General features: G+C 42.7%; 1 protein-coding gene across 8 annotated transcripts; it reads left to right on the forward strand.

The window, feature by feature from the left end:
- Zbtb24 (zinc finger and BTB domain containing 24) lies at window positions 1-16,264 on the forward strand. 8 transcript variants are annotated; one of them, XR_012449102.1, is made up of 7 exons: window positions 1-172; window positions 795-1,774; window positions 4,501-4,668; window positions 5,115-5,201; window positions 5,934-6,017; window positions 12,098-13,338; window positions 14,292-14,359. XR_012449102.1 is itself a non-coding variant. In XM_020176890.2 (7 exons), the coding sequence occupies exons 2-7, from the start codon at window positions 823-825 to the stop codon at window positions 15,013-15,015; spliced, it is 2,097 nt and encodes a 698-aa protein (XP_020032479.2). In that variant the 5' UTR covers window positions 1-172; window positions 795-822; the 3' UTR covers window positions 15,016-16,264. The 8 variants fall into 8 exon arrangements, 5 of the variants coding, with proteins under 5 accessions (XP_020032479.2, XP_020032480.2, XP_073933148.1 ...); XM_020176890.2 differs by having other exon boundaries at window positions 13,257-13,338; window positions 14,292-16,264; XM_020176891.2 differs by having other exon boundaries at window positions 5,118-5,201; window positions 13,257-13,338; window positions 14,292-16,264.
- The last annotated feature ends 1,106 nt before the right edge of the window (window positions 16,265-17,370 follow it).

Genomic DNA, 17,370 nt, shown 5'->3' on the forward strand with positions numbered 1-17,370 from the left:
CGCGTCGGCGCAAGCGGCTCTTAGAGCCGCGCTTCCGGCTGAGCTTAAGCGGGGGCTGAGCTGCGGCGGCCGCCGGGTGGACGGTATTCGGGGCTGCCTAGACCTGGGGGCGCCGCCAGGTGTTCGGGGTTTTGGGTCTGGCCGCGATCAGACCCAGAGGGCACCCCGAGAGGTAGGTCCGCCGCCTGTGGGCTCAGGACCCGCGACCGCGTCCGCCCCGCCCTGGCCATCCTCTACCCTGGCGGGCTGCGGGGACCCGGGCCCAGAGACGGGGGCTCCTACTTTCTCCCTGCTCGGCCCTCCGGGTCCTGGGGCATGGAGGTCCCGGCCCCAAGCCTGCCGGCCCTACACGCCGCCCTTCCATGCAAGGCCCCTGCGCGTTGCGTTAGTAGCGTTCCATGCAGCTTGTCCACATTCACTTTGCACACTGTGTTCTCTTCGCCTTTTCATATTCGTTTCCACAGGTGAAATGGCTAATAATGCGTGAGATCGAGGCAGTGCGATTCTCACCCCAGTATTGTGCAGCCATAAAAGTTAGTGTGGGGGAAGGACTTTACAAATGGTCGCTCCTGTTCCTTGATTTCCAGAGGAGGAAACAGACCGAGAGAGGTCCCATGGATATTGAGAATTCACCCAGCTAGGTACCAATGTGCAACAAGGCTGTTTCTCATAGACTTTAAAAGGTGGTAATGGTAAAATTCAGTCAGCTGTGTGAGGCGCAGGTTCGTGTGGGCTGAGATTAACCTTGTTGGACGATATTTAGTTCTTGTTAAACATTGTTTTTCTTATTTCAGAGTTAAGCCTTCGTGGCTTCTGAACAAGATGGCAGAAACATCGCCAGAGCCTTCTGGGCAGCTTGTTGTACACTCAGACACTCATAGTGACACTGTCCTGGCCAGTTTTGAGGACCAGAGGAAGAAAGGCTTTCTCTGTGACATTACTTTAATCGTGGAGAATGTGCATTTCCGAGCCCACAAAGCCCTACTTGCTGCCAGTAGCGAATATTTCTCCGTGATGTTTGCGGAGGAAGGGGAGATTGGGCAGTCCATTTACATGCTGGAGGGCCTGGTGGCAGACACCTTTGGTAACCTGCTGGACTTCATCTACACAGGTTATCTCCATGCCAGTGAGAAAAGTACAGAACAAATCCTGGCTACTGCTCAATTCTTAAAAGTCTATGACCTGGTTAAGGCTTACACAGACTTCCAGAATAATCATGGCTTCTCAAAGCCAACAACTTTGAACAGTGCCGGCACTCCAGTGGTTGTTATTTCTAACAAGAAAAATGATCCTCCAAAGCGGAAACGGGGAAGACCAAGAAAAGTTAATAGTTTGCAGGAGGGGAAATCAAACCTGAGATCAGAAGAAGAAATGCAGCTAAGAGTGAACCATTCGGTTCAGAATAGACAAAACTTTGTGGCCAAAGAAGGAGACAGTGTTGTAGTGAATGAAGAGATTCCAGCAAAAGAAAAAGAATCCGAGCCTGCTTGTGAGTCCGATAGAGTGGAGGAGATACCAGCTGAAAAAGATGAGAACTGTGACCCCAAGACCCAGGATGGGCAGGACAGCCAGAGTCGGTACAGCAAGCGCAGGATTCAGAGGTCTGTCAAACTTAAAGACTACAAACTTGTTGGGGATGAGGATGATCAGAGTTCAGCCAAGCAGATGTGTGGAAGGAGAAAGTGCCCCAGGGGTCCCGAAGCTCGTTGTAAAGACTGTGGCAAAGTCTTTAAGTACAATCACTTTTTAGCGATCCACCAGAGGAGCCATACCGGTAATTATGCTTTTGAAGCTTAGTGCAATGCGTAGGGAATCTGGAGTAGTGATAGTAACAGCTTTTCTTTATTAGGCAACTTCTTTCTATGTGATGGACGTGGTAAAGCATTTATACATGTTACTGCATTTAATTGTCACGGTAAGCCTGCAGGGTAGGTAATCCTATCCCTATTGTGCCCAGCTAGCCTGATTTCAGAACCCCTCACAACTGTACTTTCAGGAGTCATTTCTACAGTTTGTTACCAGAAGCCTTCTTACTTGGAGTTACTGGTGTGGGGCTTAAGCCTTGTTTAGTTACCAAGCTCTTTACCCAATTTACTCTGCTTTCTAATTCATGAACATTCTTCATCTTGACCACAGCATTCTTTTTACCCAGTTCTGTGTGGATAACATTATAACTCAGCCCTCTAGTTTTCTTCTTTTTGGTCTCTCTGGTCTAGCACTGGCCAGTAGACCCTTTTGTGATGATGGAAAGGTCCTCTGTTCTGTCCAATATGGTGACCACTGGCCACATGTGGATTTTGAGCTCTTGGATTGTGGCTAGTGTGATTGAGAAACTGAATTTTTAATTTGGTTTAGTTCGTTTGAGTTTTAATGACCATGGGTGGACGATAGCTACCATGTTGGACAGCGCAGCACTAGCCAGTAATCCCTCCCTTGAGCTCTCTCAGGCTAAATTTAACTCCTGCTGCTTTGGGTCAGGTTATAGTTGTCACTTGAATGTCCTTTAATTGTAAGCTTAAGTAGAGAGGCAGGTGGCTAAGTCCTCTGTGATCTGTGACACAGTGGAAATCTGTGTGCTGTAGTTCTTGACTTACACATCAGAATCACCTGGAGAGTATCCAGAGCTAGCCCCACACCCAGGCTTCTGATTTGTCTGGAAACTTGATATTTAAAAAGCTCCCCAGAGATTTCACATACCTATGAGAAGAAAACCCTGAATTCTGGAGATGGATGTGGTAATGCACGCCTATAATCCCAGCACTTGAGAGGCTGAGGTAGGAGGATCATGGGTCCAAGGCCAGCCTGGGCTATATAGCAAGACTTTGAAAAAAAAAAAAATCCTAAATTCTGGTACTTTGAACAAAGAAGATTCTTGAGACATATTGATTAACTGTAAAAGGTTCTATTTTGGTTTTTTGCGATGGATTCTGTTTTGTAGTAGATTGTATTGTGGTTATTTTTTTCAAAGACACCTCTGTGTATAGCTTAAGCTATGTGCATAGTTTCAGATTGCTCTGTAAAACTTGTTAAGGACCAAACAGTGTGTAAAATATTCCCTTTTGCCCCAGGATTCTGAAATTTTGCAGTCATTTTCGTGAGTCTGTTTTCTTCCATTTGGTAGATACTAAGTAGATCCATATAAGTTGGAAATTCCTGGCTTTCCATACCAGAAAACTTTCTTGAATTATTTCATAGATGATTTCCTCCCTTTGTTTTTCTTCTCTCTTTTCAGAACTACTGCTATTTGGATGTTGACCCTCCTAGACACAACCACTAACTTGCTTATCTTTTTACTCACTTTTTGCTGTGTTTTCTGGGAAATTTCCACTTTCTCTTTCAGACCTTGGAGGTTTTCTATTTCTACTCTTTTTATTTTTTTACTTCTCATTTTGTTCTCTAAGCTTTTTTTTAAAAAAAATTAGAATCCTCTTTTTATTTCATAATGTATCTTCTGTGAGAATGTTAACGACTGTGTTTACTTATTTGTTAGCTTTTAACCATTTCTTCACCTCGGATAGTCTTTGTTTTCTGTTCATTAATTTTTGTCTTCTTGCCTTGATAGCTATCTCTACTACTAAAGGCTTTCCTTGAATGCTAGTGATTTTTAAAAATTTATATTTAACCATGTGTAAGAGTAGGTTACTAAAAGTTACTGGTAGCCCTGCAGATGTGAAAAGAGCCTGTAAAACACTGGAGGAGTTGTAGCTGGACCCCACTTTGCTGGTGCCTGGGTTGGTCTCCGGTGGCTGTCCTTCCTCAGGCCTGTCACCTGGAGGTGCTAGGCCTCATTCCCAGTGTCTGAGCATGCAAGGGATTGGAGGTGGTGGTGGAGGGGGGGTTGGTAGACTTTGACCTTGTCTCCCTGTAGAGGTCCTACTCTGCTGTGGCCTGTCAACTCCTGATCCAGAGACCCTTTCTTTTATTACCATCTTCTATCGGAAGAGGGACCTCTGCTGACTGTGTGGAATGGGAAGCTGGGTCTGGGGGGGTCTAAATACCTTTAAAACAGACTATCCTTTGCCCTTCCTCATCCCTACTTTCAGAGATTGCAGGTGCCACCAATTTCTGAACCTTTTGGAGGCTCTGTATTAAAAATTAGGTTGTAAGCCAGGTGCCAGTGACTCATGCCTATAATCTTAGCTACTTGGGAGCCCAAGATTGGGAATATCGAAGTTTGAGGCCAGCCTGGGAAAATAGTTCGTGAGGCTCCATCTCCAAAATAACCAGACCAACATGTACTGGAGGCATGGCTCAAGTGGTAGCACACAGCCCTGAGTTCAAACCCCAGAACAAAAACCTGTCGAAAACAAAAAAAAAATTTGGCTCATTGCTCCTCACTGCTGGCTTTGGAGTCATCTGTTCCTTCTTCCAAACTTCTGTTGCAGATGTTCTCTCTCCTGCCATTGGCCTCTGCATGTGTCCCCTTTAGGAGAAATTCGTAAATATTTTAATAGTTTTGATTATTTAATATTGCATATTTTAATTGGGCTCTGATTGCAGGGGAGCGACCCTTCAAATGCACCGAGTGTGGAAAAGGCTTTGCACAGAAACACTCCCTGCAGGTCCACACCAGGATGCACACAGGCGAGCGGCCGTATACCTGCACCGTGTGCAGCAAGGCTCTGACCACAAAACACTCGCTGCTGGAGCACATGAGCCTGCACTCAGGTGGGGGGAGTCTTGCACCAGAGGGCCACCTGCCCCCAGATTCCTATTCCCCAGGGTGGGCATTTTCAGGATCTAAATGGTTTTCTCAGCTTGGTGTCATTTCCCACATGGTGTCATTGAAAGACAGGATTATGCATCTGTCACTGCAGTTCAGAGTTCAGCACAGAACTGAGCCTTAGCTCACATTATTCACTGATGCTGCGAGTTCAGTGTATGAACATGTCTTACTTAACCAGTACAGCTTAGAAGTATCTTACTTTGAATGTTTTGGAGGATCACTCCCCAGTCTCCACCATCCCGGATTGCCCCACACCACTACCAAGGGCTTTGGGTGTGTGTTATTTGTAGACAGTGGGAACCTGGGCCTACTGCATTATTTACCTTATTAGTGAGCAGTCTGGTTCACTACAGTTTTTGGTATGGTTTAAGTGTTTTCTTTTATTCAGCAGGACAGAAGTCTTTTACCTGTGATCAGTGTGGAAAGTATTTCAGCCAGAAAAGACAACTGAAGAGCCATTACCGAGTTCATACAGGTACAGTAACAATAAAGTAAGAGAAAATTGGGATTGGTGGGGAAGAAATGGAAATGCAAAGTGCTTCTGAGGACTGGAGGAGTGGCTTAAGTGGTAGAGCGGCTGCTTTGCAAGCGTGAAGCCCTAAATTCAAACCTCAGTCCCACCAAAAGAGAAAAAAAAAATATTTCTAGAGTGTTTCTGAGACATTAAGTTCATATTCCAGAAGATAAATGGGTATTTAGGGAAAAATGTCTAAAGAGACTGTTATTCTCCACTAATGTAGTTTAAATTTAATTTTCGTGCCATAGTTTTAGTGTCACACACAGAAATCCCACAGAATTGGTGTCTTTCAAAAGTGCCACTTGCTCAAGAGGGCTTTAGTTGATTGATTGTTAGGGTGCCTAGACAGAAACATCATGTCCTATTTCTGTCGGTCCAGGCTTTCTCCCACCTGGTTATTCTCTTTCCTGCCAAATGATGGGGTGTTGGGAGCATTATTCAGTATCAGCTGGCAGTCACACGGTGCCCAGAAGGAACACGATTACCTTTAGTGGGATGAGGAGGGTCCCAGCTCTTTTAGGGAAACAGTGAGTAGGGCGATGTTAACTGTTACCAAATTAATTTTTTTTGTTATTGTTAAAGTACCATATTTAAAGTGATTATTTTTCAGGGGAGTGCTTTAACACAAATCACTGAAGAAATGCAGGGAGAGCATATATGCACTGACACTTTTTTTATTGTTGCGACAAGGCCACTCATTGCCGGAATGCCACCACTGCCATCGCAAATTCATGGATGTGTCTCAGCTAAAGAAACATCTACGAACGCACACAGGTAACACCTTCCCTCACCTGTCTTCCTTCATACATTTGATGTTTCAGCAGAGTGAAAAATAATGTTCCGGGTTCCCTCCTCAGCCTGTGTTTGGGAATGTTTATTGCAAATTTGGTGCAGGTTTTATAAGTAGATCATTTGAAAGCCCAAAGCAGGGTGCTGTCAGCACTCTGTTCTGGGGATATCACATCTCTTTGTAGGTCGGCTAAGCTATTCATATGAGAAAATTCATTTAATTCCACAGAATAGTACAGGTCTCAGTCTGGTTCTGTGTTTCATTCTTAGTTTACTTCAGCACTGGAGATAAGTGAGGTAATTTGTTAGAAAGGAAAGCAAAGTAAAACAGACAAGGTAGCATGGATGCTGAGAATTCTCCACTGTCTCTCCTCTTGACACCTCCAGAAAAAAACGGCTGCAGGGCTAAAGAGGAGGCAGGATTGATTAGGGCAAGTCACATTTTTTTCATTTACGATCAGAAAAGTAAAAGTATGATGCTCTTTCACCTTTTGGTAAGGGGCACACATTAAAAATAAACCTATTCAATTTTTCCAAGAAAAACTTTCCATTGTAGGTTAAATATTTAATGATTCTCTTGCATACTAAAAGTATTTATTAAAGTGGTTTATGGTACGTTGGACTTTGTTTTCTAAATGCAGGTTGAATATCTCTAGTCCAAAATCCAAAATGCTCCAAATTCCCAAACTTTGAGTGCTGATGTGACACCACAGTACTTGGCGTCATGTGATCGTGTAGATCATAGCCACAAAGCAGGCACACTAGACATACTGTGTGAAATTACCTCAGGCTACACGCATAAAGTTTATAGGAAACATAAATGAACTCTGTATGTAGACTTCATTCTCATCCAAATATTTCATTATGTATATGCAAATGTTTTAAAATCTGAAAAAAATCCAAAACACTTCTAATTTCTGGTATTTCAGACATTATACCAGTACCAGTTTTTCTTAAAGTCAGGAAATTATCTCAGAGGGTATGAGTTTTATGAAAATGGTCTCTATAGTCTTTCTACAGATATTATCATTAATGGGTTCTTGTGAAATTTTATTCATTCATCCAACACATGTGCACTGATCAGTTTCTGGATATCCTAAGGACACAGCAGAGAACGAGGGGCCAGTGTTTCTGCTGGGGAGGGGCCAGCATTTGAACAGGGAGACAGAGAACAGGCGAGTAGGTAATAAATTAGGCAATGGTGAATGCCATGAAGAAATAAAGTAGAGTAAGGAAACAGCACAGAAAGGGGAGAGGGGAGTTGCTCTGTATGTGAGATGCTCCTGGGAAGGACTCATGGATGGGACACCTCTTAAATGGAGCACAGAATATGGTGGGAAGCAAGTTAGTCATTGTGGACATCCAGGGCAGAGGGTCCTGGACCAGGGGACGCCAGTTACAAAGCCCCAAGACAAGAATGTTTCTGACATGCTGGAGAAGTGCAGGAGTGGCCAAGGCAGAGCAGGGATGCTGCAAGTAGGAGGAACTGGTGTAAACAGACATCAGGGACAGCTGGAGTCCTTGTAGTACAAATATTACTAGTTTAGCTGTACAATTCAATCATCTGAGAAGCTTAAAAAAAAAAAGTGGTTCTAATCCCCAAGGTTTTACCTGGGTAGAGCCTCAGAAGTGATTCCCATGTGCATGCAGGCTTAAGCACTTGGAGGCCATGGTGAAGACTTAGCTTTTCCTAGAGGAGGGATATAGCCTGACTTTTAGTTTTAATAGGGTCCTTTCGTGTGGGGCAGTGTGAGACAAGGCTGGAGACAGAGGGACCCATTAAAAGGCCATTGTCATGATCAGGGGCCATATCATGGTGCCATAGCAGTGGACATGGCAGCAAAAGAGTCAGTTGTGGTCAGGTTCTGGGGAAGAGTCAGTGTGCTGTGCTCATGATTAAGTGTGGGGCTGAGAGAAGGAAGAGGCAAAAGCAGCTGGAAGGAGGAAAAACTAGGGAAGACTTGGAGGATAAACTAGGAGTGAGTTTGTGGTTGCTTTGGGTCTGAGTCAGGTCAGTTTGACATCTGGGTGCAGGAGCTGAGTAGGTAGTGGTCAGGGGAAGGATGAAGGCACAGCTGTATGTTCACACTTGCACAAGCCTGCAAATAGTATTTGAGGCTCCTGTAGAGGCCCCAGGGAAACCAGACGGAGCAGGGCTCAGGTGGCCTAGTCATGTTGAGCAGTGCCAGAGGAGGGACACTTCACCTTGAATGTCAGGTGAGTGAGGCTCTGGTTCTGGGAGCAGGATGGCCTTGAAGGGGGGATGAAAGGAACAGAGGCCCCTCCCCTACAATTCCAGCAAGCCCTTCTTGGTTGAAAATGGGCAGTGTGTGATGGGTTAAAAAGTAGTAAAGTGGTTATAACTTAGAAATAAGAGAAAAAACTGAACTCATCAAAAACTTGGAGTTCTTCTAGGTCAGGGACTGTAACCCATCTGTTCCTTTTACCCAGCCCAGAGAAGCTGTCTGATGTTGTGTTGAAAGGTAATGGTTTGCCCATTGCTTATCTTGGGCCAGCACATAAAGCATGGATTGTAATGGTAGAGGCATCATCCATCATTCGTCTCTTAGCTCTTTAGGTGCAAACTCTGTTGGTGACACGCTGTAGAAGAGCACTAGAGAAATCAAACACAAATTAGAGAGGCCATGTTCACTAAGAGGCTAATACTCAAGGAGGGAAATGGAAGCAGGTGTGGGAGGGTGTCGGTGTGGCTCAGGTCTTTGTGCTTGGATCTTTTTCCTATACCTGGAGCTTGTCAGGCTATTGGGGACTGAGTCAAGCTAAGTAAACTCAGAAGACTAATAAGGAGCTACACCTTTCTATTCCCCACAGTACTGCCTTTCTGGCGTTAGTGTTTTTGAAAGCTAGATAGTGATCAGAATATTGCTTGGTAAGCTGGAGTATGTCAAGGGGACTAGCCCAGACCATGCAGAAGCCTGGTGAGTGATCCCGCAGTATGGTCCCATCCTCTAGCATCCATGTCTCGGTTCCCACTCCACATGTGGACTAGCCCCTCCCTGTCACATATAATACAGTTCATGAAGTCACAGTTCATTCTCAGCCTCATTTCCTTGGATTGGATTTGAAGTATCCTGAATCTCCTCATCTGTGTTAAGACAGTCCATCAGTCTGTGTCTAGAGCTGGGGCCCTGTACCACAGCACTCCCTGGCAGAGTCTACATGCCATCTGTTGAGAATCTCAGCACAGCATGATGGAGCCACAGAGAGGGGGATGGGTCACGTTCCCCAGAGGCCTAGGAAAGTATTCAGATGGAGGACCTGGATCAGGAAGCCAGCACAAGCTCTGGAAGACAGAGGAAGCAAGAGGAGGCATCCCCAGGCAGAAGCAGGGATCAGCTTGAGGATATGAGGGCCTGGCATTTGAGGGGTGCACTAAGGAGTTCCACAGAGAACAGGTGGGATGGGGCTGCTGGACAGTGGTACATACCACCAAAGGCAGGCACTGGGGGGTAACTTTCAAGCAGGTAAACTTTTACTTTGATTTGTATCTTGAAAAGGACTCAGACAACCCTGGGAGGATGGGCAAAGAAGGAATGGCCTAGGAATGAGCCCGTTAGTAGACCTTTAGGCAAGAGAGCTGAAGGCTATCAGGTCAAGAGAATGAAATGAAGAGGTATATTTAGGAGATTTTTAGTTGCTGCATACATGACAGAGTATTTGTATTCCAAATAAGAAAGGTGAGTGCTCCAAAAGGAAACTAGGCAGGAGACATGAGAGGCATTTCACTGAGGGTAACATAGGAACAGCAGGTAAACAGCTATACAACCATGTTAGCATCATTAATCATCAAAGAAGTAGGAATGTCCATGGTGTTTTGTCCATTAGATGGCAAGTATGTGAGGGAATGGACTTTTTTTTTTTTTTTTTTTTTGCAGTGCTGGCTTTGGAACCCATGGTCTCACATAGGCTAGGCAAGTGCTCTACCACTGAGCTACATCCCCTGCCCAGAAATAAACATGTGCTGTTGGTGGGAATATCATTTGGAAACCTTCTGGAAAGAACCTTGGCAATATTTGTCAAAGTGCTAATTTTCCATTTGTGAAAAGATGTTTGCATAAGGATTTTCATCATAGGCAGGATTGGTTATATTGTCACAAGATTGAAAACATTGTGAATCTCCATCAGTAAGGGATTAGGTGGGTAAATTTTAGAAAATATGTGGGACTGACCTTCTTAAGTGGTGATGTGGCTTTTCTTGACAGGATAGAACAGCCTGCACTGACTGGGTAGTCTCACGTGGGAACTGTATACACACCAACAGATTTGTTACGTACAGGTGCTCAACACAGTGTTAACTGATGAGCCTCAAGGAGGGAGAACATGGAGCAGTTCATGTGTACTTTGTGTTTTCAGTATTATTTTATAATGAACATGAGTAATTTTTTTAAAGAAAAACAAGGTTGTGTTCCACAGTGGCAGGCAGGATTTTTAGGAATAAAAATGTGCAGAACTGGATTACTAGTTAAACATAGAAGCAAAGAACTGGAGGCATCACTGTAACTGTCATGCTTGGTCAGCAGTCACCAAGAAAGTCATTCTGGGTTTGCCTGGACACTGAGAGCAAATCTGCTGTGATGCCCAACAATCAGCAGCACTCCTACCTGGAGCCAGGGCCTGGATTTACAAGTCCTCGAGTTGGGGGCAGTGGAGTGGGTTGCTGAGAATAGGCCCTGGAAGGACACCCTGAAGCTTTGTAGGTAGTTTTTCAGAAGTCCTCTTGGAGGAGCCTTTTGTGTCTCTGCCATTACCTTCAATTGCTATTATCTAATTCTTTTGTTAACAAACTGTCTTCTGGTCCTATGTCACTCAAGCCCTGTCATCTTACATTTTGTCCTTCCTCTCCATCTGCTTTCTGCCACCTCCTGGTCCAGGCCTTAGCGCCTTGTGTGTCACAGGAACTCCTGCCTCTAGTCCACCCTTCCCATCATTCACAGGCTTATTTTCTTCTACTTGTGAATGTGATCAGTCTGCTGAAAGTGTTTAATCAACACAATCCCATGTTGTCTTCTCAAATAGACTTTTTTGTGGCAGTGATCATCTCTCTTCTTTTTTAAAAAAAGCTTATTTATTTACTTACATATTTTGCATCCTGGAGTTTGAACTCAGGGCCTCATGGTTGTTCAGGCAGTTGTTTTTGTTTGTCTGTTTGTTTGCGGCATTGGGGTTTGAACTCAGAGCCTATATCTTGAGCCACTCCACCAGCCCTTTTCTGTGATGGGTTTTTTCAAGATAGAGTCTTGAGAACTATTTGCCCGGGCTGGCTTCAAACCACAATCCTCATGATCTCTGGGTCCTGAGTAGCTAGGATTACAGGCGTGAAACACTGGTGCCCGGCTCCATTTCTTTTGTTTCTTTTCTGTTTCTTACCTCTGGACTTTGTTGATGGTGCATCAGTATTTCAAGAGCTGAATAAACTTAAAGAGAAATGGGTCACTCAGTTGGAGGGGGTAAAGCTGTACACAGTGAGACAATTCAGAAACTGGGCAGTTGGAAAACTTTGGTCAATGCTAAGGTTTGAATGTGTTCCACAAAGTTCATGTGTTGGAAACTTAATAGCTGATGCAATGAAGTAAAGAGGTAGGACCCTCGTGAATAAGAAATGTCATTATCACCAGAGTGGATTCCTGATAAAAAGATGAGTATAGCCCCCTTCCCTTCTCTCTCTCTCAAGTGTTCTTTATTTCCACCTTTTGCCATGAGATGACACAGCAAGAAGTCCCTCACTAGATGTCAGTTTCTTGACCTTAATTTACCCCTCTCCAGACTATGAGAAGTGAATTCTTTATAAATTCTCTAATCTCAAGTATTCTGTTAGAGCAACACAAATTGGACTAAGATGGTTTGTGCAATTGTCTGGGAAAAGTTGTCTTCTTTCTGTCCCATTTATTCCTCTGAAGACTTTAGCAGCAGGATGTTGTTCCTAGGAAGAATTCCTATTATTTTAAGCAGTTACTTTAAAAAAATAGCATTTGCCACTTTCTGAGACATAAACCAGTTGGAATTGAATGATAAACTTGACATTGTTGCATGTGTTTCCACCACAGAACTTCATAATCTCAAGCAACCAGAGCAGGTGTTCATTCTTTGAATTGGGAGAGGTTGAAAACCAACCAAGATCAGAGTCGTGCCCACCTCTGATTTAGAAAGCAGCCTGGTCTTAACCTTTGGAGTGGCAAGAGTTCATGATGTGAAGACTGAGACTCATACAAGTTGTTACAGGGGCCCTGTGCCTAGATGGAGCCTGAAAGGGAAGTTCACTGACCCTCCACTTCAAATTGAACTTGGCCCTTGCTGTTTTCTAGCTAAGCAGAATTTTGTTTTGTTTTTTTTTTAATTCATACTCCCCTCCTCTCATTAGGGTCACTTAATTTGTTTCTAGAGGGCATGGACAGTATTGTATGTGCAGTGTGCAAACGAACACTGAATAAACGCTTGTCGATGTTAATGAAGCATAGTCTGAGCAATCAGATGGTTGCATGTGAGCTTTAGCCTATGCCTGAGAAAGTCATTCATCCAATAAGGGATTTTTTGGAACACTGTACCAGGCCAGATGCTAGGAACTGAGGCACTAGGAACAAAACAAAAATTTGCTTTGTTGATTTCATTATTAAATTTTTATTTGGGGTTAGGAGTCGGTCCCAACTTAAATCTTTAGTCAAAAATAAGTCTTAATATTTTCTGGAGCTAGAAGATTTTAATACTTATTAATGTGGTGGTGCACGCCTGTAATCCCAGCAGGAAGCTGAAGTACAAATTATCTTACATAAGAGGGAGAGATAATCTAATACAACATATGATAAAGAGCTGGTGATAGCATTGTGGAAAATCTAAATTGGGGTGGACTAAGGAATGCTGAGCAGGTGACAAAGCCTCAGTGGCAGAACAGCAGCGAATAGAGGGAGTTGGCCTGGGGGCTTGTTGAGATGAGCTCTAGGAGGTTTGGGTACGGAGTGGGGGCACAATACAGATTACTTACACACACACACCCACCCCGGGATAGGGTTACACACACACACACACACACTCAAGGAAAGGAGCCACCCTGCTTCCTTGGCAACCTCTCTCTTTGTGCAGGGGAGCCACTTGCTAGGGCTTCAGTGGCTCACACGGATTGGGTAGGGGGACTCTGAAGCTAGCGGTCTGGGTTCGATTCTTTTTTTTGAAATATTGAATATGTATCTCTAAAGGCTTTCCTTTTTTTAGGTGAGAAGCCATTTACTTGTGAAATCTGTGGCAAATCTTTCACAGCGAAGAGTTCTCTTCAGACCCACATCAGAATTCATCGGTAAAGTATTGCAGATACTTTTCTCAGCTGGAGGCCTCCCTCAGCTGTGGAGTTGAGGGGGCGGTGACATGTGTTATCCATATAATCTTTCCCCAAGTTGTTACTCTGATACAGTTCTCTGTGTAGTTTATTATTTCATTTTATCTTCTCAAATAATGAAATTTCTCACTTAGGCAAAATCACCAATACTGATTCTAGCCAGTAAAAATTTGCTTTGTTGATTTCATTATTAAATTTTTATTTTGGGTTAGGGGTTGGTCCCAACTTAAATCTTCAGTCAAAAATAAGTCTTAATATTTCCTGGAGCTAGAAAATTTTAATACTTACTAATGTGGTGATGCACGCCTGTAATCCCAGCAGGAAGCTGAGCAGGACGATGGAGAATTTGAGACCAGCTGGGCTACATAGTGAGACCCTGTCTCCAAAGAAAGAAAAAGCATTTAATACTTTCTGAGTAGATGTTTTGTTCACAAAAATTACTTCCAGGTTGGAAGGTATTTTTTAACAGCTTCACAAATAATCAGGAACTGCTTAAGTTTTAAGTACTGATATTAGTCATATATACCTGTTTTGGCCATTAGAGTCAAAAACAAAACAAAAAAAGAACTGCTTGTATAGTGTGTAATTTTGCTTTCTTACCTGAAATACATTCTGTAGAATCATAAAATTTCATCACATGTAACCCCACCCCATCTGCCACTCTTCCTCAAGCACAATGCCTTTACCTTTTTAATTTCTTTAACCCTTTTTTAATTTTTAAGATTAGAAACAGAAGCCCATGACAGTGTGACTTGTTCCAAGTCCTGGCACTAATAGGAGAATTCATGACTTACGACTCAGTCTAGTCAATTTTCCTTCATTCTTGATCACTGCTCCCTAAGCGTCCAGAAAGTAACCCGGAAGTAATGAGTAGGTATTTCTCGTTTTGAAATAAAACGTGTGTTTCCTTGTAGAGGAGAAAAGCCATATTCTTGCAGCATATGTGGCAAATCCTTCTCTGACTCCAGTGCCAAGAGGAGACACTGCATTCTCCACACGGGCAAAAAGCCTTTTTCCTGCCCTGAGTGTAGCTTACAGTTTGCTCGCCTGGACAACTTGAAAGCCCACTTGAAAATCCACAGCAAGGAGAAACACACATCAGATGCCAGCAGCGTTTCCGGCAGTAGCAATGCTGAAGAGGTCAGAAATATTCTTCAGCTACAGCCCTACCAGCTCTCTACTTCTGGAGAGCAGGAGATTCAGCTTCTCGTAACTGATTCTGTGCATAACATCAATTTCATGCCAGGGCCTACCCAGGGAATCAGCATTGTGGCTGCTGAGAGTTCCCAGAACATGACCTCAGACCAGGCTGCCAATCTCACCCTGCTCACGCAGCAGCCAGGGCAACTGCAGAATTTAATTCTTTCAGCTCAGCAGGAGCACACAGAGCACATTCAGAGCCTCAATATGATTGAAAGCCAGATGGAGCCCTCACAGACCGAGCCAGTGCACGTAATTACACTGTCTAAGGAAACCCTGGAACAGCTTCATGCCCACCAAGAGCAAACAGAGGAGCTCCGTCTAGCAGCAAGTGCTTCAGATCCAGCTCAGCACCTGCAGCTGACACAGGAGCCTGACCCGCCTCCACCCACTCACCACGTGCCCCAGCCAACACCACTTGGCCAGGAGCAGAGCTGAGCTGGGAACATGTTTGACTGCTCCTCAGGAGCCTCGCCTGAGCCAGCTAGAACAGGATGGCAAATGCTTAGAGTCAAGCTCTCTAGCACACCACCTTACAGATCCTTATGTGGATGTCATAGCCAGAAGACATTTATAATATGCTCTGTTGGTACAGTGAAGCGTGCGTGCGTGCGTGTGTGTGTGTGTGTGTGTGCAGTACTTATTTGTATTTAGCATTTCAATATTGATGAGCGGTTTTTATTTTCATCTACTGTATCTCAAAGACTAGGGCAGTGTTTGATTTTTCTTTGAAGGCATTGATTTAGACTTTTTGGTAAGTATTAAAGATTCCCAGCCATGGGTTGTCATCTTGACCTTTACAGTTACATTTTTTAGAACAAAGGAAGTCATGTGTTGGTTGAATTGGCGACAGTGGTTGGTTCTACTTCTTTATTTCTCTTGGGCAGCACAGTGGCCAGTCTGAGATATGTTAGGGCACCTATGACAGTTCACAACATTTAAGAGATTTTTAATAACTTCTAATCCCTAAAAAGGTATCTTTTGACATTTCATCTTTGTATGCTGCAGTGGACTAATCATGTCATGCTTAAGGTAGATTCAAACCCATAGGAACTATAGTCAGCTCAAAGTTGAAAAAACAGGAAAACCAAAAATATACTTCTTTTAAATTCTGAATTCAATGTTTCTGCAAAGCATGGATATACATATTTTTTTAAATGTAGGCTGTTGACTGAAAGTGTGACTCAAGTGGTAGAGTGCCTGCCTAGCGAGCACAAAGCCCTGAGTTCAAACTCCAGTACCACAGAAAAAAAAAAAGCAGGCCACTGAAATTTTAATTAAAAGTTCAGTAAAAATATGAAAGTGGATCTGAACATTCAACCAAAATAAAACTGAATTTTATTAGGCATGATACTTGAGCATGAAGTTAAAGTCGTCTTAATTATCCTAGAACATAAAATTTTGTTCACTATGACTTGTGTTAAATATACTCTATTGAATTATAATTAATCCCTGAAAATACTGATTTGTACTGTATCTGATGACTTTTTGGAGATTGAAATTTGCTATCATCTATTTTTATTGCAGGCTAAGTTAAATCCCACACATAATTTTTAAAAGCAAATATCTTTTCCTAATCTTAAAAATAATTTTGAGCCTCAGAGACTTAATAGCTAGCATATGTCTATAATTGTGAGGTTTTAAATGATTATCAAAAGATTAAATTATGTTTGGGTCATGTTTTCAAGTTCCGTGTATTGAATTCTTCAACTGCTTTTTCTTACAGAAACTGGTAGAGGGGATATTTTAGAAAAGAGCGTGGTTGCTAGCGTATCTCAGGTAACAGTGGTGGTAGAAAGTAGGTTTCAAATTAATATGGTCTTTATATCAGCTGTTTTCTTGGGGTTTTTTTCTTTTCTTTCCTTTTTTTTTTTTTTTTTTAGCACTGGTGAAGTTTGAACTCATGATCTTGTGCTTACTAGGCAAGCACTTTACCACTTGAGCCACACCTCCAACAGTCATTTCCTTGTTTTAGACATCCTTTAGTTCCACCCAGTAAGTTCTTTAAAGCTTAAAGTAATATATAATTCTTCAGATTTCTCTATTAGAGATGAAAATATTTTGTTGCATATTGTCAAGTTGTATTTTTATTTGTAATTCACAAAATTTCAAGAGAATGTATATCTTATATGCATCAACCAAAGTAATAAACTGGGCCTAACTGGAACAAAGGTAAAATTTTAACAAATACCGTTATATCTTCCTTAACTATTATTTCAAGTTTTTAATTTATAATAGTCTACCTCTGCATTAAGAGAAATTTAACATTAGATAAATAATTAAAATTTTCTAGCAGCCACATTTTAAAATGCAGAAATAGGTGAAATTAATTTAATAAAATAGTTTAACCTAATATTTGCAAATATCTCAGCATGTAATTAATAAAAAATATATTAATGAGATATTTGACAGCATCCTTTTCATACTAAGTCCTTAAAATCTGGTGTATAGTTAGTTACATTTGCTGCATGTCTCCTTTGGATGCTAATGTCCCTTGGACAGTACTTGCTCTGTATTTAGATTTTCATATGGTTGGAAGCTCTGATTCATAGATCAAGTAGCACAGACATGAATTTTTTCAATAACTAAAACTTGTGTCAGTTTTTAAACTTATTAAAATTAATTAAAGTTAAAATGCAGTTCCTCAGTTGCAGTGGCCACATTGTGAGTGCTCACAGCCACAGATGGATAGTGGCTCTTGTGGTGGGTGGTACAGGCCTTGTCTGTCTCTAGTGTGGGATCCAGTCCCAGCCATAACTAGATGATCTGAGCAACTGTCAGAGGAAAAACAGA

This window comes from Castor canadensis, chromosome 1, assembly GCF_047511655.1.
Source record: "Castor canadensis chromosome 1, mCasCan1.hap1v2, whole genome shotgun sequence".
Classification (NCBI taxonomy): Eukaryota; Metazoa; Chordata; class Mammalia; order Rodentia; family Castoridae; genus Castor; species Castor canadensis.